Source organism: Neofelis nebulosa, chromosome 5 (assembly GCF_028018385.1).
Source record: "Neofelis nebulosa isolate mNeoNeb1 chromosome 5, mNeoNeb1.pri, whole genome shotgun sequence".
NCBI classification, from domain to species: Eukaryota; Metazoa; Chordata; class Mammalia; order Carnivora; family Felidae; genus Neofelis; species Neofelis nebulosa.
The window spans coordinates 80,807,292-80,833,414 of NC_080786.1; the positions used below are offsets into that span (position 1 = coordinate 80,807,292).

Consider the following 26,123-nt stretch of genomic DNA (forward strand, 5'->3'; position numbering starts at 1 on the left):
AAATGAAATATTTTTATGAAACACATTTTGAACTGGAATTTCTTTTAAGGAAATGTCAAATTTCTCTGGAAAGGATTTTAGATTGTCACAAAATTCGGTAACTACTGCTGTCACAGTTCACAGGTGACCTGTGATTAGGGAGTGAGTGGAAGACATGAACTTGCCCTGTTAGTGACACTCAGGCACACAAACTGGTCTTTTTTTCCTGCTGGAGTCTATTTTAATTTAGCTTCTGAATCATATTGTATTCAATTTCCAAATCCACAAAACCAGGACAGGCTTACGGCCTGTATTCAGAAAGGAAATAAATTATTCTGTATGTAGAATTTTCTGATATTATATTGATTTTTGGATATATGAACAATTTAATGATTTCACTCTAAAGTAGTTTGAGCCAAAGTGAAACAAACCAGCAAAAACAGGAAAACGTAGTAAGAAAGTACAACAGACAGAGGTTGAAGTAAACCTAGAATGTTTTCAATAACAGGCAATTTGAAATGATTTTGTAAGCTTCAAAAGAGTCTGAAGTAATATACTATTATCACTTTAAGAAAATCATGTGCGTGTGTTTGAGGTAGGATCTTAAAAAAACCCAACTCAGTAATGGTTATTTTCTTTTATTCGTGGCAGGCAAAACTTCTAAGGGATGTGAATGGATATCTCTTTCTCTTAGTTGAGACGAAGAGTGAGTTCTAGGTTAAATATAATCAAGGAATTTCCCTGTCTTTGCTATTTGAGATTGTGACCACAACAGGCGGTTGGCTGAAAGGGAGAATGAAGTGGGGAGGGGGGGAGGGGAGAGGCGGGCGGGGAGGTGGAGATGAAAACACACACACACACACACACACACACACACACACACCCTTCCTAAGCAGCTCTGGGGAAGAAAAAAAAAAAAAAAAAGCACCAGGAGCAGTTATAGAAGTCCTCAGTTCATATCAGTATGCAGATACAAGGAAACATTAATTAACTTAAGCAGGGTGGACACTCATCAGTTTAGTTCTGTTTCAAAAGTCCAGGCTGCTGAAATTAAATTCTGATGCCATTCATGCCAGCATCCAATCACCGGAGAGACCAGAAGTTCGGCGATGCCTCCAAGTTGCCCACAAGTGTGGCCACTATACCTCCAGGACTCTAAAGCCGTGGTAGAGGGGGAAGAACATCTTTAGAGAGGATGCCCAGCTGGTAAGAATCAAGTGTTTCTGAGGTTTTAGTCACTTGACAAATCTCATTGGCTAAAATCAAGAAACGCTCCGCCTCTTTGCAAATGTGTGTGAAGGGGGGAAGTGTCTAAACTTCTATGTCTGATAGCATTTGACCCTATTGCTTTTAGGCTCCTGGCTTTATATCTATATATACACAGGTATATGTGTATATGTTATATAATTGTTCTCCACTTGTTGACTGTCAAAGAGAGTTGGAGGAAATGAATTGTGAAACTTCACGGTGTGCCACCCTACAGTACTGTCCCGACCCATACATCCAGCGGTGAGTTGAAACGTGACGTAACTTCTATCAAAACTTAATTGGAGTGCCTTGTGTATTATGAGTGTTTCTGCTGTGGACAAAGGGCAACCCCTCCTTGTTTATGAGCACAGTGATATTATTTTGGACTTTCTGTGAACTGAAAGTGGTCTGTGGGCATCTTTTCTGATTTTAGTTCATGTCTGGATCTACGAAGTGACAAGGGTGGAAGACAATTTTCCCATGGTTTCTTGAAAAATTGTCACACCCCTTTAAGATGTTTAAACTCTGTTCTTTGCCTTGCTCAGCACTCACCCACCCAAGAAGAAGAAATGTCATTGGACAGGGACATAATCTGTGGTCTATCTTCGAGTCAAAATAAACACAGAATACTTTTGATTTATACATTAAAAATAGATGAAGTAGCCATTGTTATGCTGCCAGATTGTGGCTTGTCATTCTGACTCTAAGAAATATTTTCTTCTTGATTTGTTTCATAACAAACATCATCTTTTGACAAATCTGACTTTTAAAATTTATGATGATACTGAATTTTATTTATGTTTGTAGGAAGAAACATTTGCCTAGTACTAAGAGGGAATATTAGCGAGCATGCACGATGTGTGTGTATGTGTTTCAAATTAGAGTTTGCTATTTTTAAACTGGTAAATGAAATCTGAACAGTGTTTTTCCAGTCATAAAGTTATGGGAGATATTTAAGTCGTATGTAGCAGTGTGATGTTGTTAATTTAACAGCATGAGATTTGATGTTGGAATTTCATACTTTATTTTATAAGACTAATGAGAGAGGTCCTCTGAGTGTTGAAAATGGTGAGGTTCCAAAGGGGTTAACTTGTCATTCACCACCGGTGCTTATTGGAACCTTGTACTAGGAGTGGAGTGGGCTCTCTGGGAAGGGCTCAGTTACTGTCAAATTGCCTAGGCAATTATGGAAGATGTGTGATCTTTTTCATTAATATGACTTGTCACCATGTAGGACACTAATGTGGACTATGTAGACTTTGCTCCTCTTCCTGTGAGGTTTCTGGTGGGCTGTCTGAGAAAGCAGAAGCAGAAAAGTAAAGCAGAAAGGTAAATGGCGGAAAAAGAAAAGAGAGGAAGAAAAAGGAAAAAGAGAGAGAGAGAGACAGAGAGGAAGCAAGTTTGTGGTTTTCCAGGTTGAAATAGGAAATGTAAGTGGTGATTGGATTCCTGCCTTACTGTCTGCCATAAACGACAATGTTAACAAAAATGGACGGCTCTGGAGCTGATGTTCTTGGATATTTTGAAAATTAGATTTAGTTGGAGTTTGGGATTGGGTCAATAAAGAGCAAAATACCCAACATTTTCTGGTTCTCAAAATTTGTTTCCAGACACAAAAGTTTCTATCCTACTGAAATTCTTTTGAAATGTTATTCTAAGAGCATAGCTCTGGTGAAACATTTGCTGTATAATGCTTCCCTTGTGGATATCTTTTTTAAATAGGTACTTGGATCTACCTCAGCTCTAGAAGAAACTTTCTTCTATTGACTAGAAACCCACACGTCAATCCTGTATACCTCTGCCTTAGAGGCATTTCTAGTGATTGACAAGAGAAGCCTTTAAATATAAATAAATGAGAAAATTGCGTCTCAAACTGTCCCTGCAACCTGTTAATTCATGGAGCAAAAATCATCTGTTTTGGACATGTTGTAAAATTCAAAATACTCATAATACTTTAAAATAGTTTTGCATTTTGCCAAATGCCCTGAGCTTTAATCATGGTGAGTGTTGTTTCTGGGGAAAGGACAAAAGCACATTGGGAGCTGTGAGATAGTGGCGTGGGGTAGCCGGGGGGAGGGGGGGGGTGGGGGGGGTGGGGCGGGGTCAGGAAACATTTATTCACCTGATAAATGGTGTTAGGCAAGATGGTGTCCTCTCTATTTGTAATTAAAACTTAAGTGGCAAATCAAGAGCAGAAAAAAGTTCGTTGCTGATAATCTATCTACTCTGTGCAAGTCACTGGAAATACCAAAATGGGTAAGATATGGCTGTGATGTTCATTTATTTAACTCAGTGATACTTATATATTTAATAACAGATACATTTCCCTCAAATATTTTAAATGTTTTGCCACAAACTTTAAGAGCTGAATTATTATTATTTTCCTATCTATCCTACTTAGTGAGTAAATGAATAAGTGGATTATCACTATAAGAAACCTGCGATACTGTATATTGCCAAAGTAAGAATAAACAATATTCACTTTAACGCCTAGTGAGTGAATGGGTTTGAGTTGCTTTTTCTTAGCAGACAACCCTTGTAGTTCTCAGTTTACAAAATCTATTTTAAGAAAGACCAAATTTAATCATTCCATAATCATCGTCATCTACATAGTTAAATCTGTCTTTTTCCTGACCTTGTCTTTTGAAAGAAGTCATGAAAGGGAATTTTCAAAAGAGGAAAGAACAAGATATCTTGTTATTTTTAACTCCAAGCTACTTTAATGCATGATTTCCTTCTATCACAGAATAGGATAAATGAGGGATGCTATTACCATTTATTACTGAATGTTAATGCCATTCCCAAAAAGCCAATTTCAAAGTACTATGATAATCATTCTCTCAGTTAAAATTGCGATTTCACTGTTTTTTTCCTTTGCACCTAAAAATATTGACACTATACGTTTATTTCTGCCCCAGTATTGATCCTAATTTACTTTAGTCTTTGCAAAAACTTCTGATAACCACAGAGGCATGAAAACTATACAGCTTAGATTTCCCCTGTGATGACATTGACCATTACAAAGAAGAGGAAAAGGTGGGAAAAATCACAAGCCTTGTCATTTTATTGCTAACTTGGTTTTCACAAAATATCAAAGCATAGATGAAATTATGCTAGATAAATAAATAAGAGCCAGTGGGTAAGTTACCATTTTCTTAAAAATGAAAACTGAACAATAAGTTCTGTTTACATTTTAATAGGTTAAAAACTCAAGATGAATCTAAAATTTAGCATTTTAGAAGCTAAATCTCTGTTAGTGTGTTGTTGGGTAAAATAATCGAGGCCGTCTTTCATCCTGTGTTTTTTTTTTTAGAATTGCCATCTAGTTTTTAAAATAGATTTTTTAATGGAGTAATTCTAAAAGAAAGATTAATTTTTTCAAAATATAATTTTTTGAAAATAAAGCAGTTAAAGTGATAATAAAAATGAACCAAGATTCAATCTTGAACATAATATGATAGCCGAGGGCTAAAAATAAGAGAAAATGAAACATTAAAATTTGAACCACTTGCAAGATGATTTTGTGTTCTTTTTGCCAGTCCCCTCTATTCAAAAAAGCTCAAACTGCTAGCATGGTGTATGGATGAGTAAGAAGTATTTCCTGTGTAAATTACATATTGATTGAAAGTGTTATGCTGTGCTAGCTGAAAGGTCAACTTTATTCACTCTGTTTTCTAAATATATCCCAAAAGGAAGTGTGGTGACAGAGAACTTATAGTGGAAGATCATTTCATTTATCAGATGAAATCACAGAAAGGCAGGTGTACTTCTGTGTTGGGTGCCCTCCACTTGCCTCTCCACATGTGTCCTCCATTCTTCTTCTTGTTCTGTTCTTCTGGAAGCTCACTTCTAAAGACTACACTGACAGTTCCTTTATTCTCTGGTTTCCTCTTGGGTTAAAAGAGCATAGGAATGAAGTTAGGATATATGTTTCCCAGGCCACTTCCCTGTTGGATTTTTTTACTAAAGGCTGCAGGTCCTGTCAGATGCCCTTGCCACAGGTCCAAATGTCTTGAGTTCAAGTAACTGGTCCCTACTCTCCCTTTCGTTCAAGCTTAGAGGTGGTAGCCAGTCTCAGCCATGATTAACTCCAAAAAGCCCTATCCTATTCCTTGTACCTTGATACATAGTCTCTTCATTAAGTTCTCTACAATCACTCTTTTTTCAAGTGCTCTTACTCCTATCAGGATCATGGCAAGTATGAAGATGAAATATACGCCCACAGTGATCTTTATGCACATACAAAGACTTCCAAAATTGATATAACATATAATAATACAATTTCGTATGCGAGATAAAGGATGTATCCATCCATTACAAACCAGTTTTTAGTAAGGTTGCTCTATTCGTTTTAGCCATCTCCATAATCACTGTTTGTCTGTAACAAGCCAGCATGCAACGGTCTGCGTGTATTGTCTCTATCAGTGCTTGAATTGAAGCAAGGCAGAAGGCAGGAAGAATTGGTTCCTAAAGAAATATGAAGGTACCAATTGTCAAGCAGGGACTAATGTATCCATCAGTTGTAACCAACAAGAAACTGCTTCAAAGCCTTACAATATTCACCAGAATAAGTTCTCAAAGAACTTTATGATCATTTGTGGTTAGCCCGAAGTATGACGGGTTACAATTCTGTATGCTACTCCTTTGCTGTAAGTGCATTTATTTGGGAGAGAGGCAGGGAAGTGTGTTAGTTGAGTGCACATAGAACTTGTTAAAAGATCTGAATCACAGTCTTAACTCCATCACTAACTGACTGTATGACATTCATGAAATCATTTAAGCTATTTAAGTAAAAGTTTCCTCATAAAGTAATCAGAGATTACAACCTCTGATCTACTGTTCACGGCTGGGACTTGGAGGATTATATATGAACCCAACAGAACTCTGAAATGCATTCCCTTAGTGTAATGCTCAGTTGTGCTTCTGTGTGTGTAGCACATCAGCTAGACTGGGGATTCCTTTCCAGCAACAATTGTGTCCTCATGTGGGCATACCTGAAGTTCCATTTTGCTTTATATCATCTTTGAATTAAGGACAACAATTATGGGTCTTAGCATGATCTTGGCTTGTCTCTCTCAGTACTTATATTTCAGAATTGAGAAATCTGAATCCCAGAGGGGTAAAGTGATTTTCCCCAAATCACAGAACAAAATAGAAGCAGAACCAGACCTAGAATTTAAGTCTCATTATCCAGTTCAATGTTATTTCTACCACAGAGCATATTAATCATTTTATTAGAACTGTATAGAACTTTACAGTTAACAAAGTATTCCCGGTACCTTACATATCTCATCCACCTGGGAGGTGGGCAGGTGTGAAAGGCAGAATAACGGCCCCCAAAGATGGCCAGGTGCTAATCTCCAGAACCAGTAAATATGATATATTACACAGCAAAGGGGAGTTAAGGTTTTAAGCTGACCTTAAATTAGGCCAATCTTGGATTGCCCATGTGGGTTCAATGTAATCATGAGAGTCCTTAAAAATGGAAATTGGAGGGAGAAAAAGAGTCAGAATTGTGATGTGAAAAACATCTTAACAGATTTTGAAGATGGAAGGGGATCATAAGCCAAGGAAGGCTGGCACTTCTAGACGCTGGAAAAGGCGAGGTAACAGATTTTCCTCTACAGCCTCCAGAAGGAATGCAGCCCTGCCAGTACCTTGACTTCAATCCAGCGGGAGCCATGTCAGGTTTCTGACCTACCCAACTGTAAGATCACGCATTTGTATCGGCTTAAACCACAAGTTCGCGGTAACTTGTTACAGCAGCAATAGGAAACTAATTCACCACGTAAAGGATTTTTATCCTCAAATTGTAGATGTAGAAACTCAAACTATTTTTTTTTTGGTTTTGATTTGTTTAAAGAATTCCAGAAACTATTTTATTTTATTTACTTATTTTTATTTTTTGGTGCTGAGTGGAGGCAGCAGAAGATGAGAGTGAGATATAGTCCTAGACCTCAGGGAATCCAATGTAGAATTACATATATAGAGCTAATACAACGGAGTTCACGGGAGAGTAGGAAGACACCTGCTTGCTGAGGACTACAAATGCAAAGCACCCACCCTGGAGGCAGCAAATTGGAAGGGGGATCTCTGTTAGTAGCCTCTGTTCAAGTTCCTCAACATGCTTTCCATGGAGGTATATTATATTCAACTCTTAGATGGTAACTGGTGCCCAAAATTGTAACATCCAAGTTGGCTTTCGGGAAAACATAGTGATGTACATTTTCATTTCTGATGGTTTCCGGAATTCAGAGAAATGTTCTATCAACAGCCTGAGACTATGATTTGATAAGTCTAGGTGGAGCCTTTGGATGACATTGTAAACAAAACAAACCTTTCTGATTCATGTGGTTCTCAGTCCACTATTGAAAAAACAGCTCTAGACCTTCTGATGCTATAAGGTTCCCAGTTAATTTTAGGTTTACAATTACATTGGTACATCTCTCTGGGAAATTGAGGGTGAGGGGAAGGAATGCAAAACTAGCATTTTCTATCAAGCACTGCAGATGATTCATTTGTTTGCACAACCAATTTTGAGACCATATAGCGAGACAAACTTGTACCCAGTGTCCCAATAGGAAGCTTGAAAAAAGGTACCCAATGATATGAACAACAGACACATGCCTTCCTAAAGAGAGACTTCATGTTCTCACTTTACTTAAGAGCCAAATGGATTGTGAGATTAAAGTAGCAATTTTCAATCTGTTTTAAGTCAAGAGAGCCAAGTTTCTGATTAGCTGCTTTGCAGCTCAAATTTGTCCTGACAGAGTTCCTATCTCCTTTAAATAACTCGCCAAGGAACAGTCCTCAAGCAACAAGTGATGGATGGATAAAGCACTATAATTATGATCAAAGTCCAAAGACTTTAGTCTATGTAATTATGCACTTCCAAACTCCTGAAAATCACTTTGTTCCATTTAAAATAGATGAGAAATGGACATGAAGTGATGTGTACTTATTGGTTAGTCAAGGTTTTGGAAATGACAGTTATTAACGTGTTGGTTTTACCTTAAGCCATAATATTTGGGAGATAATTTAAATGGAGAGAATTAATTGTCACTCTGTTCTTATTGTTTGCCTCCTATTCTTTACTTACATCTGAGTCTTAATTATGAATTAGACTCTTTAAAGTTCAGAATGAATTTGTTAAGTAGAGAGAAACAATGTCAGGCTCAAAATCCCCTTGCCACTTTCAAATTTCCAGTACATTTTTCTTTTTTTCAAATGAGCAAGCTTAATTTGTCCAGTTGAACAGAAAACACCCTTTCTCACTTTCCATGAACTTGGTTAGCTCTCTCATAATTGAGGGGAAAACCAGCATCATGACCATGTTAAAACTGATAAAGCATTTTGACTCAAAAAGCAAAAAACTGGATGTTGGTGTGATAATTTCATCAACCACAGGGTTACCCAGGGTAGATTTTTAACATAAGCCTTTTTACAAATGGTAGTGTAGCTTGAAATAAATAATCGGATACCTACAAATCCATGGTAGAGGCAACACTGTAATAGACTTTGCCCTCTAAAGTTAAATATGTTATACCTAAAAATTGTTGACTGCATTTGACCTTTTTGCTTCATCATATCCTAACATTTCATCAAGAGAGTCAACTTTTAGGGCTTCCTTAAAAATCCCAAGCTTTTATATATTTTTTCTGAAATTCATCATTAGCTTTTCTTCTTTCCTGTTTTTTTCTGATTCTGACAAACTTCTATTTTATGCTTGCATTTAATAGTGTCCTTTACTTCTTAACTACATAAATAAAATAAATATAGTATATTTATTGAAGCTTTCATTGAGAAAGATATCTTCCATTTTCTCCATAATATTACAACCTCCTCCAAATAGAAAGTGCTAATAAAATGTGTTTCCATTTTATCTTTCTTTTTCCCACCTTTGTTATCTTGGGGGATGAATGAAAACTTTCTGTTGGACAGGATTTTCAAACTAAATTATGAGCAATCTAAAGGCTTCTAGTCCAAATGAAATTTTTCAGCATCTTAATTGATACTATCAAATGTGATAAATCTTTCCACCTGTGTCAGTGATTCCTGTAGAGGCTGATGTGGATCTGAGATTTCTTTGCTAAAACTTGGCATATTAATGGATGATACACTCAAGTTAATGCTGGTGAATTCAGTTCATCTACAGAATCTCATGTAGAATCAAGTCTTCTCACTGAGCAAAGGCCTTCGGTGTTGTCCTCCCCATGAATGCACTAGCAACTTTCTTTCTGGCATTTGAGGTACCCCTCATCTTCCTACATACAATTTATATACAATTTTATCTTTAATTCTTGAATCCTTCGAAGAAGTAATGTGGAAAGTTTTTTTTTTCTTTTTCCTTTTCTCCTCCCCTTCCTTTCTTCTTTTTTTCTTTCACAGAAGCTCTGTATTTCTTTGCTTCTTAGGAAGACAGAATATATATGAAAAAGCTAAAAATATCACAAAGCACATTTTTTTAAACCAGTCTAAGCTTTTCTCTGCAAAAGTGAAACAGGGGCATTTTGTAAGCAAAAAATAAGAAATTGTGACAGTAACATATCCAAAATAAAAACACATAAAACTTACAACATATATAATTTTTGGTTTTATAAGAAAAAAAATTAGTATCTAGTTTATCTAAGTTGCTAAGCACATTTTAAAGGAGTTTTGTAGGTTAACTAATATTTAATAAATTGATAACAATGCTGGTTGGGTGACAAGAAATAGAGGGAAATGATAATGCTTTAAATAGTTCAACATTGTCAACTATAAAACTATTCAATAATGTTCAGTAAATATTTAATCCTTATTTTGTATATATGATAAGGAATTGAAAAACTGGGACGTTTTTAGTACTGTTTTTACTGCAGCAACACTGGTTCTAGAACCGTCTGAATTAAGTGTGCAGTAAAGGAAGATCATTAACGCTCAGGAGGAAACGTAAACATAAATGTTAGAACACTTTGGTTATTCTCAGAGGAAGTATACTCAGATAAAGGTACTTGTGAGTTCGTATTAATGATATAAAAAATTATTTACTAGACAAATAACATGTTCCCAACAATGACAGAAGCCAACAGGGAAAAATTTTTTAAAACAGTTGTTTTATATGGCATCTTCTAGGGCCAAAATTTTTTATACATAGAAGTTATAATAAAATAATTTCAATGTTTGGGGTGACTGGGTGGCTCAGTCAGTTGAGCATCCAACTCTTGACTTCAGTTCAGATCATGAGCTCACAATTAGTGGGATAGAGCCCCTTACTGGGCTCTGTGCTGACAGCGTGGAGCCTGCTTGCGATTCTCTCTCTCCCTCTCTCTCTCTGCCCTTCCCCTACTCACATGCGTATGCTCTCTCTCTCAAAATAAACATTTAAAAATGATAATTTCAATGTTTTAATTATAACAATAAATAATAACTTCTAATTTGTCATGTATTTTTGCATTTAACATAAGTAACTGCATAGGGATCACAATATCAATGCAACTTAATATATTTATTTCCATTAATGAGCCTTTAGTTTGTTATAATTTTTATTAAATTTTTATTAAATTTTATAATTTTTATTAAAAATTTACAATATTATATACCAGCTTTTTTTTTTTTTTGACTCATTTCCTTGGGATCATCCCATGGAACATATATCTAAGGAAAGCAAACTAATGCATGTTCAGTCCATACAAAGTACCATATAATACCTGCATTATCTCCTATAATACATTTTTTGAGGCAAGTGACATCCCAATTTGCAGATGGAAGAAAAAAATACTCAGAGTGGTAACTAATGCAACCAGGTGACTTAACTAGTAAGTGGAAGGACCGCTTTGTATTTTCCTCCTCATCTGAGTCAGAATTGGAAACCAGGACCGTCTCATCTGAAGACTTGGCTGCTTTCCCCACAATATGTTTCCACCTAAGAAGTGAGAGGGTCCACAAATAAAAAGGAATATATTTTTTCAAGTTTCTGCAAAACATTACTATTGAAAAGGACATGCCAATGTATTTTGTCAGAGTCCCAGCTTTGGCTATTACTATATTTAATTTTTGCTAATTCAACGGATGTAAAATGATGTGGCTTTAATGAACACTTTTCTATTAACTGGGGCAACTAAAGAAACCACAGTTACTAATTTTTAAAGATGTCAACTTTTGACACTGTGTTTCTAGAAAAGGAGGATGAAGCATAAACAGCTAAATATCTCATATTTATTGAGTTCTTACTATGCACCAGAAACTATTATAAGCATTTTACATATTTAATTTTACACATTTAATCTTCAAACCACCTTAAGGAGATTTACTAGGATTATCAATTGCTAACCAAGAGACAGTAGTATAATGTTTAAGACACTGGATTTAGGGGCCAGTGTGCCTTGATTCATATTCTCTCTCTGCCAATTGTTAAATCTCCTAACTTAATCTCTATGTCTATTTCCTCATGGATAGTAGTATCTGCCTGACTGGGTTGCTTTGAGAATTAAATGAGTTAATAGTATAAATCGCTTAAGAGAGCATCTGGCACGTAGAAATCTCTAGATAGGTGGTAGCTCTTAATATTCAGATTCCATAGATCAAGACATTGAGGCACAGAGTAACTTGTTCCAGGTAACATCTAGACACTCATGGAGATGAGTAGGATCCTGATTTATAGAAAATTATTGTTTATAGTTGGTGCCTTAGTTAACTCTCAGTAAATTTTATGTGGGAATGGTTTTTGTCATAAGTTTTGTCTTTTTGGTATGCTTAGAGACCATAAAACAAATCATTTACATTCTAGAAAAACAGTCTACAGAGGGGAAATGTTACCAAGTACATTTTGTACCATTAATACAATCTTGGAGAGCCAAATTTGAGCTCTACAAATGCATAATATGTGAATGAATGAATGAATGAATGAATGAGTGAATTCGTGAATGAATCTTTTGCATATCACAAATAATTTCTGTCGTATTTTTCTCTGATATACCATAGAACTTTATATTTATCTTAAGGTATTTATATGTACTTAAATGACTAAGCTCTTCATTGTTTCTGATTATATACTGTGTCTTACATGGAGTCCTGTACATAGCAGGTATTCAATAATTATTTGTTTAACTCAGTTGAGATGTTTTGCTCCATATTTGTATACTTTGTTCCCTCCCCCTAACTCCTCAACCACCTTTCCCTCCCTTGATACATGGTCTTACACCAAATGAAGGACCAAATGGAAGATGTAGGCATATAGGAACCTGGCCTACTGGTATTTGTCTCCTTATAACAGAGATAAATCTTGGCCAAAAAGTTGAAAATGAAAATGAGAAAAGCAAATGAATTGGGTTTGAGACTAGAGATGGTTGCTTGTCACATCCATAATTTATTCCTTGGCAAAATGGTTTTGGTTGTCATGGCAAACCATGTGAGACCCCGTGTAAGGCAGACACCACCAGAAACCAGAGGCAGCTTGGGTCTGAAACAGGCTTCTCTAGTCACAAGGGAGTGCCATGATTTTCATTGCTCAAGAATTCTGTTCAGTCTCAACCAATGGGAACCTTGAAATGAAACTATCTGGCTGGGTAACTAATGCTACTCTTGGCAGCAGCAGTCTATGGATCTTTTTCATTGAACGGGGACAGACTATAAATAATAGCATTTGTCTAGCACTTTATCACTTCCAAGAACTCCAGAAGTCCTAACAAATAGACACTAATCTTGAACTCCAGCTTGTAGGTAGAAAGGTTTTAAACACAAAGAAGAGGGTCACTATAAAAAGATAACAATCTAAATGCTGATGTGGTTCTTCAGTTTCAGATTTTAGGCTAAAAGTGACTATTCTGTTATACTGGAAATTTTAGTAATTAGACATGCCCTAAAAACTAGGTCATCACTGGGGCATAAATTTTTTTCTAAAAATGGGAGTAGTATCTGTGCTAAGACAGTGACTGGTCCATATGTCTATGTTCTGTGATGAGTAGTTGACCAAAGTTATTAAATCTAATCTATCCCAACAACCTCTCTCTTAGAGGGCCCAACTCAACAGTTCTTCCTCTGGTGGCTTCTTTAGTCACACAATAAAATCCAGGAGGCTGATGGAGAGAAATGATTCATTGTGTTAGCCTAAAGAGCCTTTGCAAAGCCACGCAAGGCTTTAGCCACCCTCATCCTACAAGGTACAACTACCTGGGCAGTGTGCATGTAGCTGTCCTAGGAAGCCAAATGAGGAGTCTGTCCTTCCTCCATTCCCTTCTATGGATGTTTCCAAGAATAGAAAAGTTAACACTAAAAATCATGAATTCCCCAAACCCTGGACTACAGAATATGCATGAGTTTTAAAGAAAATGGGTATTTATTTCATTTGCAATGAAAATATCGCTTTTTTTTATTCTTTAAGTTTTTATTTAAATTCCAATTAACAGATAGTGTAATATTAGTTTCAAGTGTACAGTATAGTGATTCAACACTTATGTACAACACCAGTGCTCATCACATGTGTACTCTTTAATCTTCATCACCTCTTTAACTCCTCCTCCACCTCTCTTCTGGTAACCATCAGTTTCTTCTCCATAGTTAAGAGTCTGTTTGTTGGTTTGCTTCTCTCTCTCTCTCTCTCTCTCTCTCTCTCTCTCTCTCCCCCTCCCTCTCTCCCCCTCCTTCCCCTTGCTCATTTGTTTTGTTTCTTAAATTCCACTTATGAGTGAAATCATGTGGTCTTTATCTTTCCCTGACTGACTTATTTCCTTCAGCATAATACTCTAGCTCCATCCATATTGTTGTAAATGGCAACATTTCATTCTTTTTAATGGCTGAGTAATATTCCATTCATATATACCACAACTTCATGGCTAAAAACAACACAAGAAACAACAGGTATTGGCAAGGGTGTAGAAGAAGGACAACCCTCTTGGCCTGTTGGTGGGAATGCAAACTGGTGCAGCCACTCTGGAAAACTATATGCAGGTCCCTCCAAAAGTTGAAAACAGAACTACCCTACAATCCAGCAATTGCACTACTAGGTATTTACCCAAAGAATACAAAAATACTAATTCAAAGGGATACATTAACCCTGGTGTTTGTAGCAGCATTATCTACAATAGCTAAATTATGGAAACAGCCCACAGTCCATCCACTGATGAATGGACATAAAATATTACTTCTTTTAAGGAAATCCATATTAAGAGACCCAATGAGATCGCCTGTATGTCACGACTAAGATGCTTACAGATTCCTGCATGAAAAGACTAAATAACTAATTTTGAAGGTCTTTTATAATAGTATTTTGTCAATAGTAGTACAATGTACTACTCAGTGGGAATACATAATTCTATAATTTTTAATAAAATACATTTATAGTATAGTTTCAATTTTTTATGCATCCTTATGTTCATTGCATCATTCCAATAGCCAAGGCATGGAAGCAACAGTTTCAAAACTTTAAGGGAAAAAAGTGAGGCAGGGAGAAGAGGAAGAGGAAAAAAGAGTCTTTCAATGATTGTGTGCTCAAATGTCATGACCTCTTATTTAATTGCAACCTGACCTCTTCCTTTCATAATCCCCAGTTCCTTACTATACTATTTTGTCCATATAACATCTTTCAAAATACTATTTCATTTGCTTTCTGTATTTATTGCTTATTCGTCTCTTCACTGTGGAAGTTAAACTCCACAAAGCCAGGGTATTTGTCTCTTTTGTGCCCTGATTTATCCCAAACACCTACAACAGTGCTAGGCACTTGTGCATGTTCTGTAAATTCCTGTTAGCTGATGAGCTATGGGTAAAGAGCTAATAAAAAGTCCTTAGTTACTGTTAGTTATATCATTTTTCCTGATGATAAGATATGATTTCTTTAAAATGAGTGGGAAAAAATCATACTGAAAAAAAAAAAAAAAGAAAGAGTTTCTCGTTTGCCAGGGAAATAAGACTTAAAAGAGTTGGGTAAATGACTCAACATCATGGAGCTGGTCAGTGGAGGAACCAAAACTCACAATCACCATTACACACTCAGAATACAGTGTTCTCACTCAACTTGGCCACCTATCCTGTTTGTAAGCTTGAGCATCTTATTTGTCCAAAACTCTCGTAGTTGTTCAGGGTTTTATCATGTAAAATCCTTCACATATAGGATTTGAGCTCCAGAGCTAATATTTCCACCTTACAGATAAAGAACTTGAAGGTAGAGAGCTAGTGACTTACTGATGTCACACAGATGCCTATTTGAGGGCAAAGGCAGACTTAGAATCCTGGAACTTAATCAAATAGCCTTTTTGTTATGACATATTTTTCTCTTGCAGCTGTTAAATTAAAAACTGTACTGAGTCTGTCTATGTGCCAACCCCTATTCCACACACTGGTGAGCAAAAACTTGTCTCTGTTATTGTGGAACTTGCACCTCCAGCCCACAAATAAGCACGTGATATGTTGAATGGTAGACATTCTCTGTATAAAAGGGAGGTAAGGTAACAGGTATAGAGAGAGAATGACAGGTTTGGAAGAAGTACTATATTAAATGAATGGCCACCTTTAAATCCTCTTAGATGAAGTGACCTTTGAGTGGAGATCTGAAAGGAATAAGGAGGAGATCTGGGGGAGAAAGAGAATCCCAGGCAGGGAGTGCAGAGATCAGAGTAGCTGGAACAGAGTCAACAACAACCAAGTTAAGAGGTGAGGCCAATTTTCAGAGAGCAGGGTTTCAGAAGGTGGATGTAAAGAAGGATTGATATTTCTCCCCTAAGGATGTTATTTTTTCTTCTTTTTTAAAGAATCACTTTGGCTGTGTGCTCTATGGGGAATAGACTATAGAGATCAAGTTCAGAGGCTTTGGTTCCAGATGAGAGTTGATGGTGCTTTGTACCAAGGTGGTAAATGGTGGTGGTATCAAGGATATATTTCAAAAGGTGACCAATACAACTGTTGAAGTTTGTAGAAGGACCTTATCTGGCGCTTGGGTGTCATCTGTAAAAGGGCATCTCATCTCCACAGCATGGCATTACATGAGTAAGTGTATGTCCATCCAAAGCTATCTCTTAAACATGAAAGCTTAGAAGCCTGATGTTTCAACACAACATCAATTCCTTGGTTAACCAAACATTCTAAGATTGATGTGTGAAAATGGAAAGTCAGTGTGTTAACTCATAATGAGAAGTATGACCACCTTGAATAAGATTCTGTTGACTGATAAGCATATTCTTCTCCCGTAGACATATTGTAGGGGATAGCAAATTAGACTCAGAATGTTGCTAGGTGAATAAGGCATAGCAGAAACAAAAATGGAGGTAACGGATAATTTGATAACCTGATCTATCTCCGTATAACTAAGTCCATAAAGATACACATACTGAAAGGAACATATAAATACTCATATACCAGAATATACAGGTCTCACAACAGAGCTAGAGACCCAACAGCATGTATCTCTCTTCTTATTCCTCAGCCCTGACCAAGGACCAAGAAATTCTCTATTCCACTTTGACTAGTACCTTCTTCCTTTAAATATGTTAATATGTTTAATAGGAGTTTACTCTAATTTTGGCCTGAGATCATTTCTCTTTGGTGACTTTGCCAATGAGATCCACTATATTTTTGCTTTACTCACAAAAGGAATGAATCTTATGTCTCAGTTTCTGAGTTATTCCTAGTGTATGTAACTATTATGAACTATCTTACATAATTCTCCTAAAATTCTGCTTAATAATTATCTCTTACATTTAGACTGATTGAATCAAAACAAGTACAATTTTCTTTTCAAATCATGGTACCTGCTGATCATGTTGTTGTTGTAGCTGTTACTTTTAGAATAATAATACTCAAATAACCTAATTTTCCAGATGTCTCAGTTGAGTCTACCTAAAACTAGACTTTTTTGGATATATGGAAGATAAGATTTCATGAGCTGTAATTGTTAAGCAAAAATTCCTTTGAGTGTTTAATTTTCTTCAAGCCTTTTGCCCTAAACCATGTTTCATTTATAATAAGATGCTTGTCTAGTTGTCTGTAACATTTATATTTTTTAAGGGATTAAATCTAAGCAGATCTTAGTCTTTGTTATTTTAGCTCCAAAAGAGTGTGTTAGGTAGAAGCATCTCAAGTGTTTCATGTGGTCCTTTGTGCTCAGGGAAGAAATGGTTGAATTTCAGCCCACCCTCCACTAGGGCTGAAAAGATTAAAGAATCAACTCATGATTAGATCCTCTCTTTATGTGTGTTTATGTTATTCATGGTAAATGCTATATACCTAATCTCCCATTTATCTGTGAGACAACTTTGTGCTTATTAGCTAAAGCTGGGAAAGTATGAGGCCCATCTGCCAGCAAATGTCCTAAAGTACAAAACCAGTTGAAGTATCCCGGTAAACATATGAGATAAATAAATACTTAGGTAAAAGCATGCTGTTTTTATTTTTAAAAATGTAATGATGCCAAAGAAACAGATGACAAGTATCATTTGTGACAAAATGAAATATAAATTATTAAGATGGAAGTCTATATGAAACAAAGATAGGTTGTATTTTCTTCTACATATTATATGGAAAGAAAATCTGTTTCATTTTAGATCAATTCATGATTACTTTGTTTAACAGCTTTGATATTAGAACCTAAAAGTTTCCGAGGTTACTATTAGGGAATTTACAAAGAGGTAAAAAGTGTACAAATTTCTGGTGTATATATTCTTTTACATTAACTTAAAGAAGTATTTCTCAGCTGAGTTTTTTTTTTTTTTTTATGGAACAGGTCTGATATTACTAGTGTTTATCTTGCAAAAGACTAAAGTGCTCAGTTATGCCAATGTTGTGATACCTTTTTATAAAAAGTATCAAAATATCTAAAAAAAAAACCCTAAAGGAATAACCAATAGAATAAATTGAAAAACCAACAAGTTACAAAGCCCTTTCGTATTTGCATTAATGACCTAGTTATTCAGAAATGTCTCTTGTACTGAGATACCTCACACTCAGATTTCAACATAAAATTTCTTGGCCCAACTCTTTCATGCCATGTCCTCTTATTTTCCATTGTCACATGCCCTCAATGTAATTTTTGTTCAGCTTGATGAGCTGGAAGAGATCTTAATTGGGTTGGTGGAGAAAAGCCAAATTCTAGCTTTTGCATTCCACTGAGAACACCTGAGTGGGAAGATCATGGGACAGCTCTTGAACTGTAGCTCTCTGCAGTGTATTTCATAGTGATTTCAAGCCTCGATCATCAGTTACAAAACAAATATCATAGTTTATAGTCTCAGGGACTCACAGAATTTGCAGAAGTGAAAGGATCGTTAGTAATATTTTTAAGAGCTATTTTTAGTCTATTGGAACACAATTAAATAGAAATTGAGACATCTGCTTCTGTAAAATATTTAAAAATCAGAGACTCCTGGTTTCACTCCAACATGTAAGGATCTTTGAGGTTGTCACTCTTTCTCTTACAACAACAACAACAAAAGCTGGACAAAGTGAAAGCCAATTGCCTTCCTTGGACCCATCAGTGAAGTAAAGTTGCAGGACAAATCGCTACCACAAAGCCTAAAAAGATAGATTCATCCAGAGACACATGGTATGGAACTACCTCGCCACAACTGAAGCCACAAAGTAGGAGGAAAATTTAATTGGTAACATTGTTTAATTGCTGGAGGTTTCTTCAACCATCTCGGCACCGACAGATCCATTGGAACTGCAGTCTTAGAGGAGACCCACCACCACCACCTTTCTTGCACTGATACCAGAAACCCCACCAGGTTCTCAAAATGGAGACTGAGTAAAATCCTCCATTGAAGGGGAAGGAAGGAGGAACCATTGTGAAATCAATGGTTTTCTCTACAATGCCGCAGAAGGACTGTTATCCAGAAGGAAAGACTTGGTCAGAAGCTCATCAGTTGGGAATCTTCTCACTCAAGCCCCATTCACACGCAATGTCTTAATAAGGAGAAAAAACAGCATTGTTGACAGTGTCAGGGTTCAAGGAAATAGATCAGAAATACTGCAGTCTGAAAAGAAGAAGTGGTCAGGAGCAATAAAGCTATATCAGTGGAGAAACACTTCTGAAGATAACATCCCTGTGATACACACTGAATAACTGAGATTTAATTGAAATATTATAGAGCCTTCTTCTCCACAACATCTCACCACTATATCAGGTGGACTCCAGTATAAGAGCAGCAAATTCAGCTGAAAGAGTTGCAAGGCACAGACTCTCGTAGAGGAAAACTCAAAATCAAAAAAGAAAATAAAAATAAGGACACTAGAGGAAGTTGAAGTTTCTGACACCTATACCTCCTGCAAACTTCAATTATAGCCTAACTTCTACGAGTATTGACATAAATCATCCAACTAAAGGCAAATTTATTTGTTCCTATCAAAACTGCATGTGCATGTGCAGTTTTCAACAAATCCCCAAGCATATAAAAGGTAGAAAAGTCACAGTATTAAAAACAAAATAACTGGGCGCCTGGGTGGCGCAGTCGGTTAAGCGTCCGACTTCAGCCAGGTCACGATCTCGCGGTCCGTGAGTTCGAGCCCCGCGTCGGGCTCTGGGCTGATGGCTCGGAGCCTGGAGCCTGTTTCCGATTCTGTGTCTCCCTCTCTCTCTGCCCCTCCCCCGTTCATGCTCTGTCTCTCTGTCCCAAAAATAAATAAATAAAAAAAAGTTGAAAAAAAAATTTAAAAAAACAAAAAAACAAAAAAAACAAAATAACCATTGTAAACAGTCTCAGAAATGATATTGGTGTTGGAATTATCCAACAGGAGATTAGTATTGTAAGGCTCTCATAGAAAAAGTCGAAAACCTGAAAAACACAGATGAATTATATAAGAAGAGAAATGGGAAGTTTAAGAATCAAACGGAGATGATAGAAATAAAAAAAAATGCTTAAAAAAACACTACAGTTTGTTCCAGATATGCAAGACTGGTTCAACATTAAAAAATCAACTAATGTAATCCATCACATTAATAGGCTAAAGAAGACAAATCACATGATCGTATCAACAGATGCAGAGAAAGCATTTGACAGAATCTGACACCCATTCATGACACAAATTCTCAACAAATTAGTCTCAAATTGATAAAAAAAAAAATCTACAAACAACCTACAGCTAACATATTTAATGATGAGAAACTAGAAGCTTTCCTGCTAAGATTAGGAACAGGCAAGGATGTCCCTTCTCACCACTGCTTTCAATATCTTATTTGATGTCCTAACACAGTGAGACTAGAAAAGGAAATTTAAGGTATACCGTCTGGGAAGAAGATATAAAACTCTTTTATTTGCAGATGACATGATTATCTATGTGGGGAATCCAAAAGAATCAACAGCAACAACAAAAAACTTCTGGAGCTAATAAATGGTTATAAACAAAGTTGTAGGGTGTAAATTTAATGTACAAAAATCAATTTGTTTCCTGTATACTAACAGTAAACAAGTGGAATTTTAAATGAAAAAAATTAAAATAGCACACAAAAAATCACTTAGATACAAATCTAACAAAATATGGATAAGATCTGTATGAGTACATCTACAAAACACTGATGAAAGGAGCCAACGTACAACTGAACAGAGAGTTATTCCATGTTTATGGATAGGAAGATTCAATATTCTCAAGACATTAGTTCCACCCAACCTGATCTACACATTCAATATAATCTATATAAAAATAGCAGGAAGTTATTTTGTTGATATTGAGAAACTGATTTTAAAGTTTATATGGAGAGATAAAAGACACAGAATAGTAAACACATTATTGAAGGAAGGGAAGTTGGAAGACTGACAATACTCAAGTTCAAGACTTAAATAAAGCTACAGTTATCAAGACAGTGTGGTATTGGTGAAACAACAGATAAATCAATGAAAGGGAAGGAAGAGCCCAGAAATAGGCCCACATAAATGTAGACAATGGATTTATATTTTTAACTGAAGTGTAGTTGACACAGAATGTTACATTAATTTCCATGATTAATCAACTCTATGTTATGCTATGCTCACAACAAATATGGCTATCCTGTCACCCTACAACCCTATTACAATACCATTGTACAGTCAACTGATCTCTGACAAAGGAGAAAGGTAATGCAATGGAGCAAAGATAGCCTTTCAATAAATGGTGCTGGAACAAGTGGATAACCACATACAAAACACACACACACACACACACACACACACACACACACACACACAGCTCGACACAGACCTTATACCCTTCATAAAAATCAACTTTAAATGCATGCATTATACCTAAATATAAAACTCAAAGTTATAAATCTCCTATAACAGGAGAAAATCTAGATGAACCTGGGTATGGTGATGACTTTTTATATATAATATCAAAGTAATAATCAACAAAAAACTAATGGATAAGCTGGATTTCATTAAAATTACAACTGCTGCTTTGTGAAAGACCCTGTCACAAAATAAGAAGATAAGCCATAGACTGGGAGAAAATATTTGCAAATGACAGATCTGGAAAAGGACTATTATTCAAAATATGTAAACAACTGTTAAAGCTCAACAATAAGAAAATGAACAACCTGATTAAAAAGTGGGCAAAAGGGGCGCCTGGGTGGCGCAGTCGGTTAAGCGTCCGACTTCAGCCAGGTCACGATCTCATGGTCCGTGAGTTCGAGCCCCGCGTCGGGTTCTGGGCTGATGGCTCGGAGCCTGGAGCCTGTTTCCGATTCTGTGTCTCCCTCTCTCTCTGACCCTCCCCCGTTCATGCTCTGTCTCTCTCTGTCCCAAAAATAAATAAAAAACGTTGAAAAAAAATTAAAAAAAAAAAGTGGGCAAAAGACCTGAACAGACACCTCCCCAAGGAAGATAAACAGATGGAAAAGAAACATATGAAAAGACACTCAACAATTTATGGCATTATGGAATTGCAAATTAAAACAATGTGATACCACTGCACATCTATTAGAATGGCCAAAATCCAAAACACTGACAACACCAAATGCTGGCAAATATGTGAAGCAGCATGAACCCTTATTCATTGCTGATGGGAATGCAAAATGATACAGCCACTTTGGAAGACAGTTTGGCAGTTTTTAACAAAACTAAAAATACTCTTATCACATGATCCAGTAATTGTGCTCCTTTGTATTTTCTCAAGTGAGTTGAAAACTTGTGTTCATACAAAAACCTACATGTAGATGTTCATTAAAAATTGTCAAAAGCTTAAAGCAACTGAGATGCCCTTCAATAGGTAAATTGATAAATAAACAGGTATGTCGAGACCATGAAATATTGGTGCTAAGAAGAAATGAACTATCAAGACATAAAAAGACATGGGAGAACCCTTAATGCATATTACAAAGTAATCTGAACCAATCTGATACCAATCTGAAAAGACTACATAATGTAGGATCACAACTATATGACATTGTGGAAAAGGCAAAACCATAGAAATAGTAAAAGTATCAATGTGGCCAGTCCTTTGGGAGAGGCAGTGATAACAGGCAGAGTGCAGAGTAGTTGTAGGAGAGTAAAACTTTTCTGTAGGATACAATAGTGGATACATGTCATTATATATTTGCATACAATGTGCAATACTAAGAGTGAACCCTCATATAAGCCATGTACTTTGGGCAACAATGATGTGTCAACTTAAGCCCACCAAGTGTCACAAATGTACCTCTCTGGTTGCACATGGGGGAAGCTGTGCATATGTGTAAGTAGGTGATATATGGGAAATCTCTGTGTCTCTGCTCAATTCTGCTGTATACCTACAACTGCTGTAAAAAATAAAGCCTTTTCAAACACACAAAATAGTATAACAAGAATGAAAATGCCTTTTATGGGCTCATCAGTAGACTGACTCATCAATAGTCCACAGCCAGGGAAAGAAGCAATAAACTGGAAAATAAGTCAATAGGGTCTTCCAAACTGAAATGCAAGGAGAAAAAAAGAATGAAAAAACAAACAGATCACCCAAGAACAGTATCAAAAACTATAGCATTCTTGTCATAAGAATACCAGAAAAAGAGAGATGATAACAGAAGAAATATTTAAGGTAATAATGGTTGAGAACTTTCTCAAATTAAAGAAAACAAGAACTGCATATCTCAGAGCTCAGACAACAAGAAACATCAAAACCAAAACCAAACACACACACACACACACACACACACACACACACACTTATAGGAATATATCATAATTGAACTGGAGAAAACCAATGACAGAGAAAATCTTGAAAGAAGCTGAGGGTGAAGGAGGAAGGGAGGGAATCACCTTACCTGAAGGAGAACAAGAAGAATTACAACATACTTCTAAAAATTATTCAGACAAACAAGAAAAAAAAGTAGAGTGAAATACTAAATGGATTGGGGGAAAAACCCCACAAACCTAAAATTCCACATCCAATGAAATTATCATTCAAAAGTGAAAGAAAAAAAGAGACAAACAAAAACTAGGGGGAATTTATTGTCATCACACCTGCCTGCAATAAATCTTAGAAGAAGTCCTTAGAGCAGAAGGAAAATAATATAGGTAATATGCTTGAATAAGTGTATCTTCCCTATATGAAAGGAAAGAAGAGGATTGGAGAAAGAATAAGTGAAGTAAAATAAATTTCTTTCTTATTCTTGATCTGAAAGAAAACAGTTTAAAGCAATAATAGTAACAATGTATTAATTGATTAAAACATAGAGCTAAGTGAAATAGATGGCAGGAGTGTCCCAAGAGATGAGAAAGAGGAATTGGAAGTTACTTTGTTGTAAGGCACCTACCCTACACATGAAATATAGTGTTATCTGAAGGCAGATTTAAATTAGTTAGAAATGCATATTGTGAATCCTAGGGCAAATGTTTAATTGTAATTGATACACAAATAGAGGGTATAAAATGGTATCATATAGTATGCTCAATTAAAACCAAAGCATGCTTGAAAAGAGGTGATGGTAGTGGGATCAAATAACAAATCCAATAAATAAAAAACAGGTGCAAACATAGTCAATATTAACCCACCAAAACCAATAATCAACTTAATATGAATGGTCCAAATATACCAATTAAAAGATAGAGATTGCCTAAATATATATAGTCTATAAGAAACTCACTTTAAACGTAAAGACTCAGACAAGTTATACTCAAAGCCATAGATATTCTAGAAAATCACAGTGACAAACTTTAGAACTAGAGGAGACCTTCAAGACTGGTATTGCCTTCCCATTTTCCAAGTGAGAAAAACCATGCCCCATGACTCACGCGCCTTGACCAGGACCACACTGGCACCAGAGCCAGGCTGAGGAACACTGACTCAGAATTTAAGACGTGTGGCTCTATCATTTATTCAAGATGCCATTTTTCAGTTTTCTTTACTTTTGATCAAATATCAGTAAAATGGGATAAGACTTTATTACTTAGGCCTTTTCATTGAGTTTATAAAATATTTTAATGTGCTCAAGCTTTGCCCAATTTTCTGCCTTGGATATTCAATAGAACAAAGTTGCATCTACTTTTATGGTGAATGCAATCAAAATGTTTTTGTGTATAATGCTTAATAAAATGTGTGCACATGGTATAAGGCTGTAAATTTAATAAAGACAGAAGGGAGATGGCTGGTGGGGGACAGTGGTGTGCTCAAGCTAGTTCAGAACAGCTGGTCCTTATATTTTCAGGACTACTGCAAGCCAGTTGTTATACACGGCCATTATTAAAAAATAAAGTATACAAGCTCATAACTAAGTAAACGATATTAAAGGTGAACACAATGAGTAACTAAAACTCATCTCTTCTGAATTGTTTGCCACGTTTTACAATTATCTGTGCTGTTCAAGTTTACACTAATACATTTGTGTAGTGAAACTACTCACGTTTAAGAGCGTGCCCCTCCCATCTCTTCGTAACTCTGCGTTCAAAACATCATTTTCCTAGCTTAAAATTGGCCACGATGGGAGTATTTACACTATGGAAATAACACATACTACAATTCAGGGATGCCCCCCCCAAATCAAATCCAATTGTTCAACTTGGACCAGCATAACACTGGAATTAGGGAAATATCACCGACATCAATTGACCCCTGCTAGCCACATACTTAAGCCTAGTTTGATATTATAGTCTTACATTTATACCTGTTTAACTGCTTTTCTATAGGATCAGGTCCCACAGGTTCCACTTTGGTGTGTTCTGTGTAAAACATTCAAATAGATCAGTGCCTGAGCAACTTGACAATGAGGTAAATAATACTTGTAACCATTGCAGCTTGCTTGAAACTATGACGGTGCATGTCTGAGGGCATAAACCAACATGTGGAAGATGGCAGAGGAAGGAGAAGTGAACTCCAGTCCTTGATGATGTTATTGAACCACAGAATTAATTCTGAAATCATACTTCACATTTAGTTATATGAAAAATATATTATTTTAAAGCCACTTTGAACTGGGGTGTCTATTACTTGCAGCAGAAAGTAACCTACCTAACATACCAATTACCCTTTTTATAGATAAAAGTCTGCTAATTTCCACAGCCAAAACATGAAAGTTCACTTAAGGTCTTATTAGCGCGTCTATTTTAAAAGCCTGCCTTTTTTTATTTTTAATTTTAAGTTCAACTTTGACTTAATAATAGCCTCCAGTATGTGAAAGTGTTATTTCAACCTAAGTTCCTTATGTGAGACATAACCAGAAAGAAACTTTACGTGTGAACCCTCCAATATATATTCATATAATTATGAGTACTGTGACTATGTTGCATATCTGATATCTAACTGAAAATATAGTTTTCCTTAGCAAAGGTAGTAATAGCAGAGCCCCATTATTCAAATATTTACTAGGCCTTTCTTATTTTTAGAGATTGTTTATAGCCATAATGTATTTATCAAACATATTATCAGTAAGCCTGCATCCAATTATAAACAGATGAGTATCATTTAATTAAACATAATTTGTCCAATTCCTTGATAATGATAATAGTTATAAAAATAAACACTTAGTGATCTGATTTTGTGCTATT

The 26,123-nt window shown here is 36.0% G+C and overlaps 1 protein-coding gene across 7 annotated transcripts in view; it reads left to right on the forward strand.

The window, feature by feature from the left end:
- The first annotated feature begins 960 nt into the window (after window positions 1-960).
- Window positions 961-26,123, forward strand: part of TP63 (tumor protein p63) — a 230,286-nt gene continuing 205,123 nt past the window's right edge. For 4 of the 7 annotated variants that reach the window (XM_058730824.1, XM_058730827.1, XM_058730830.1 and 1 more), the window contains exon 1: window positions 1,317-1,488. In XM_058730824.1, the coding sequence (XP_058586807.1) occupies window positions 1,376-1,488 (113 nt within the window). In that variant the 5' untranslated portion in view covers window positions 1,317-1,375. Of the gene's footprint in view, window positions 1,186-1,313; window positions 1,489-26,123 lie in introns of those variants that run through there. The other 3 variants (XM_058730825.1, XM_058730833.1, XM_058730823.1) reach the window with 3 other exon arrangements.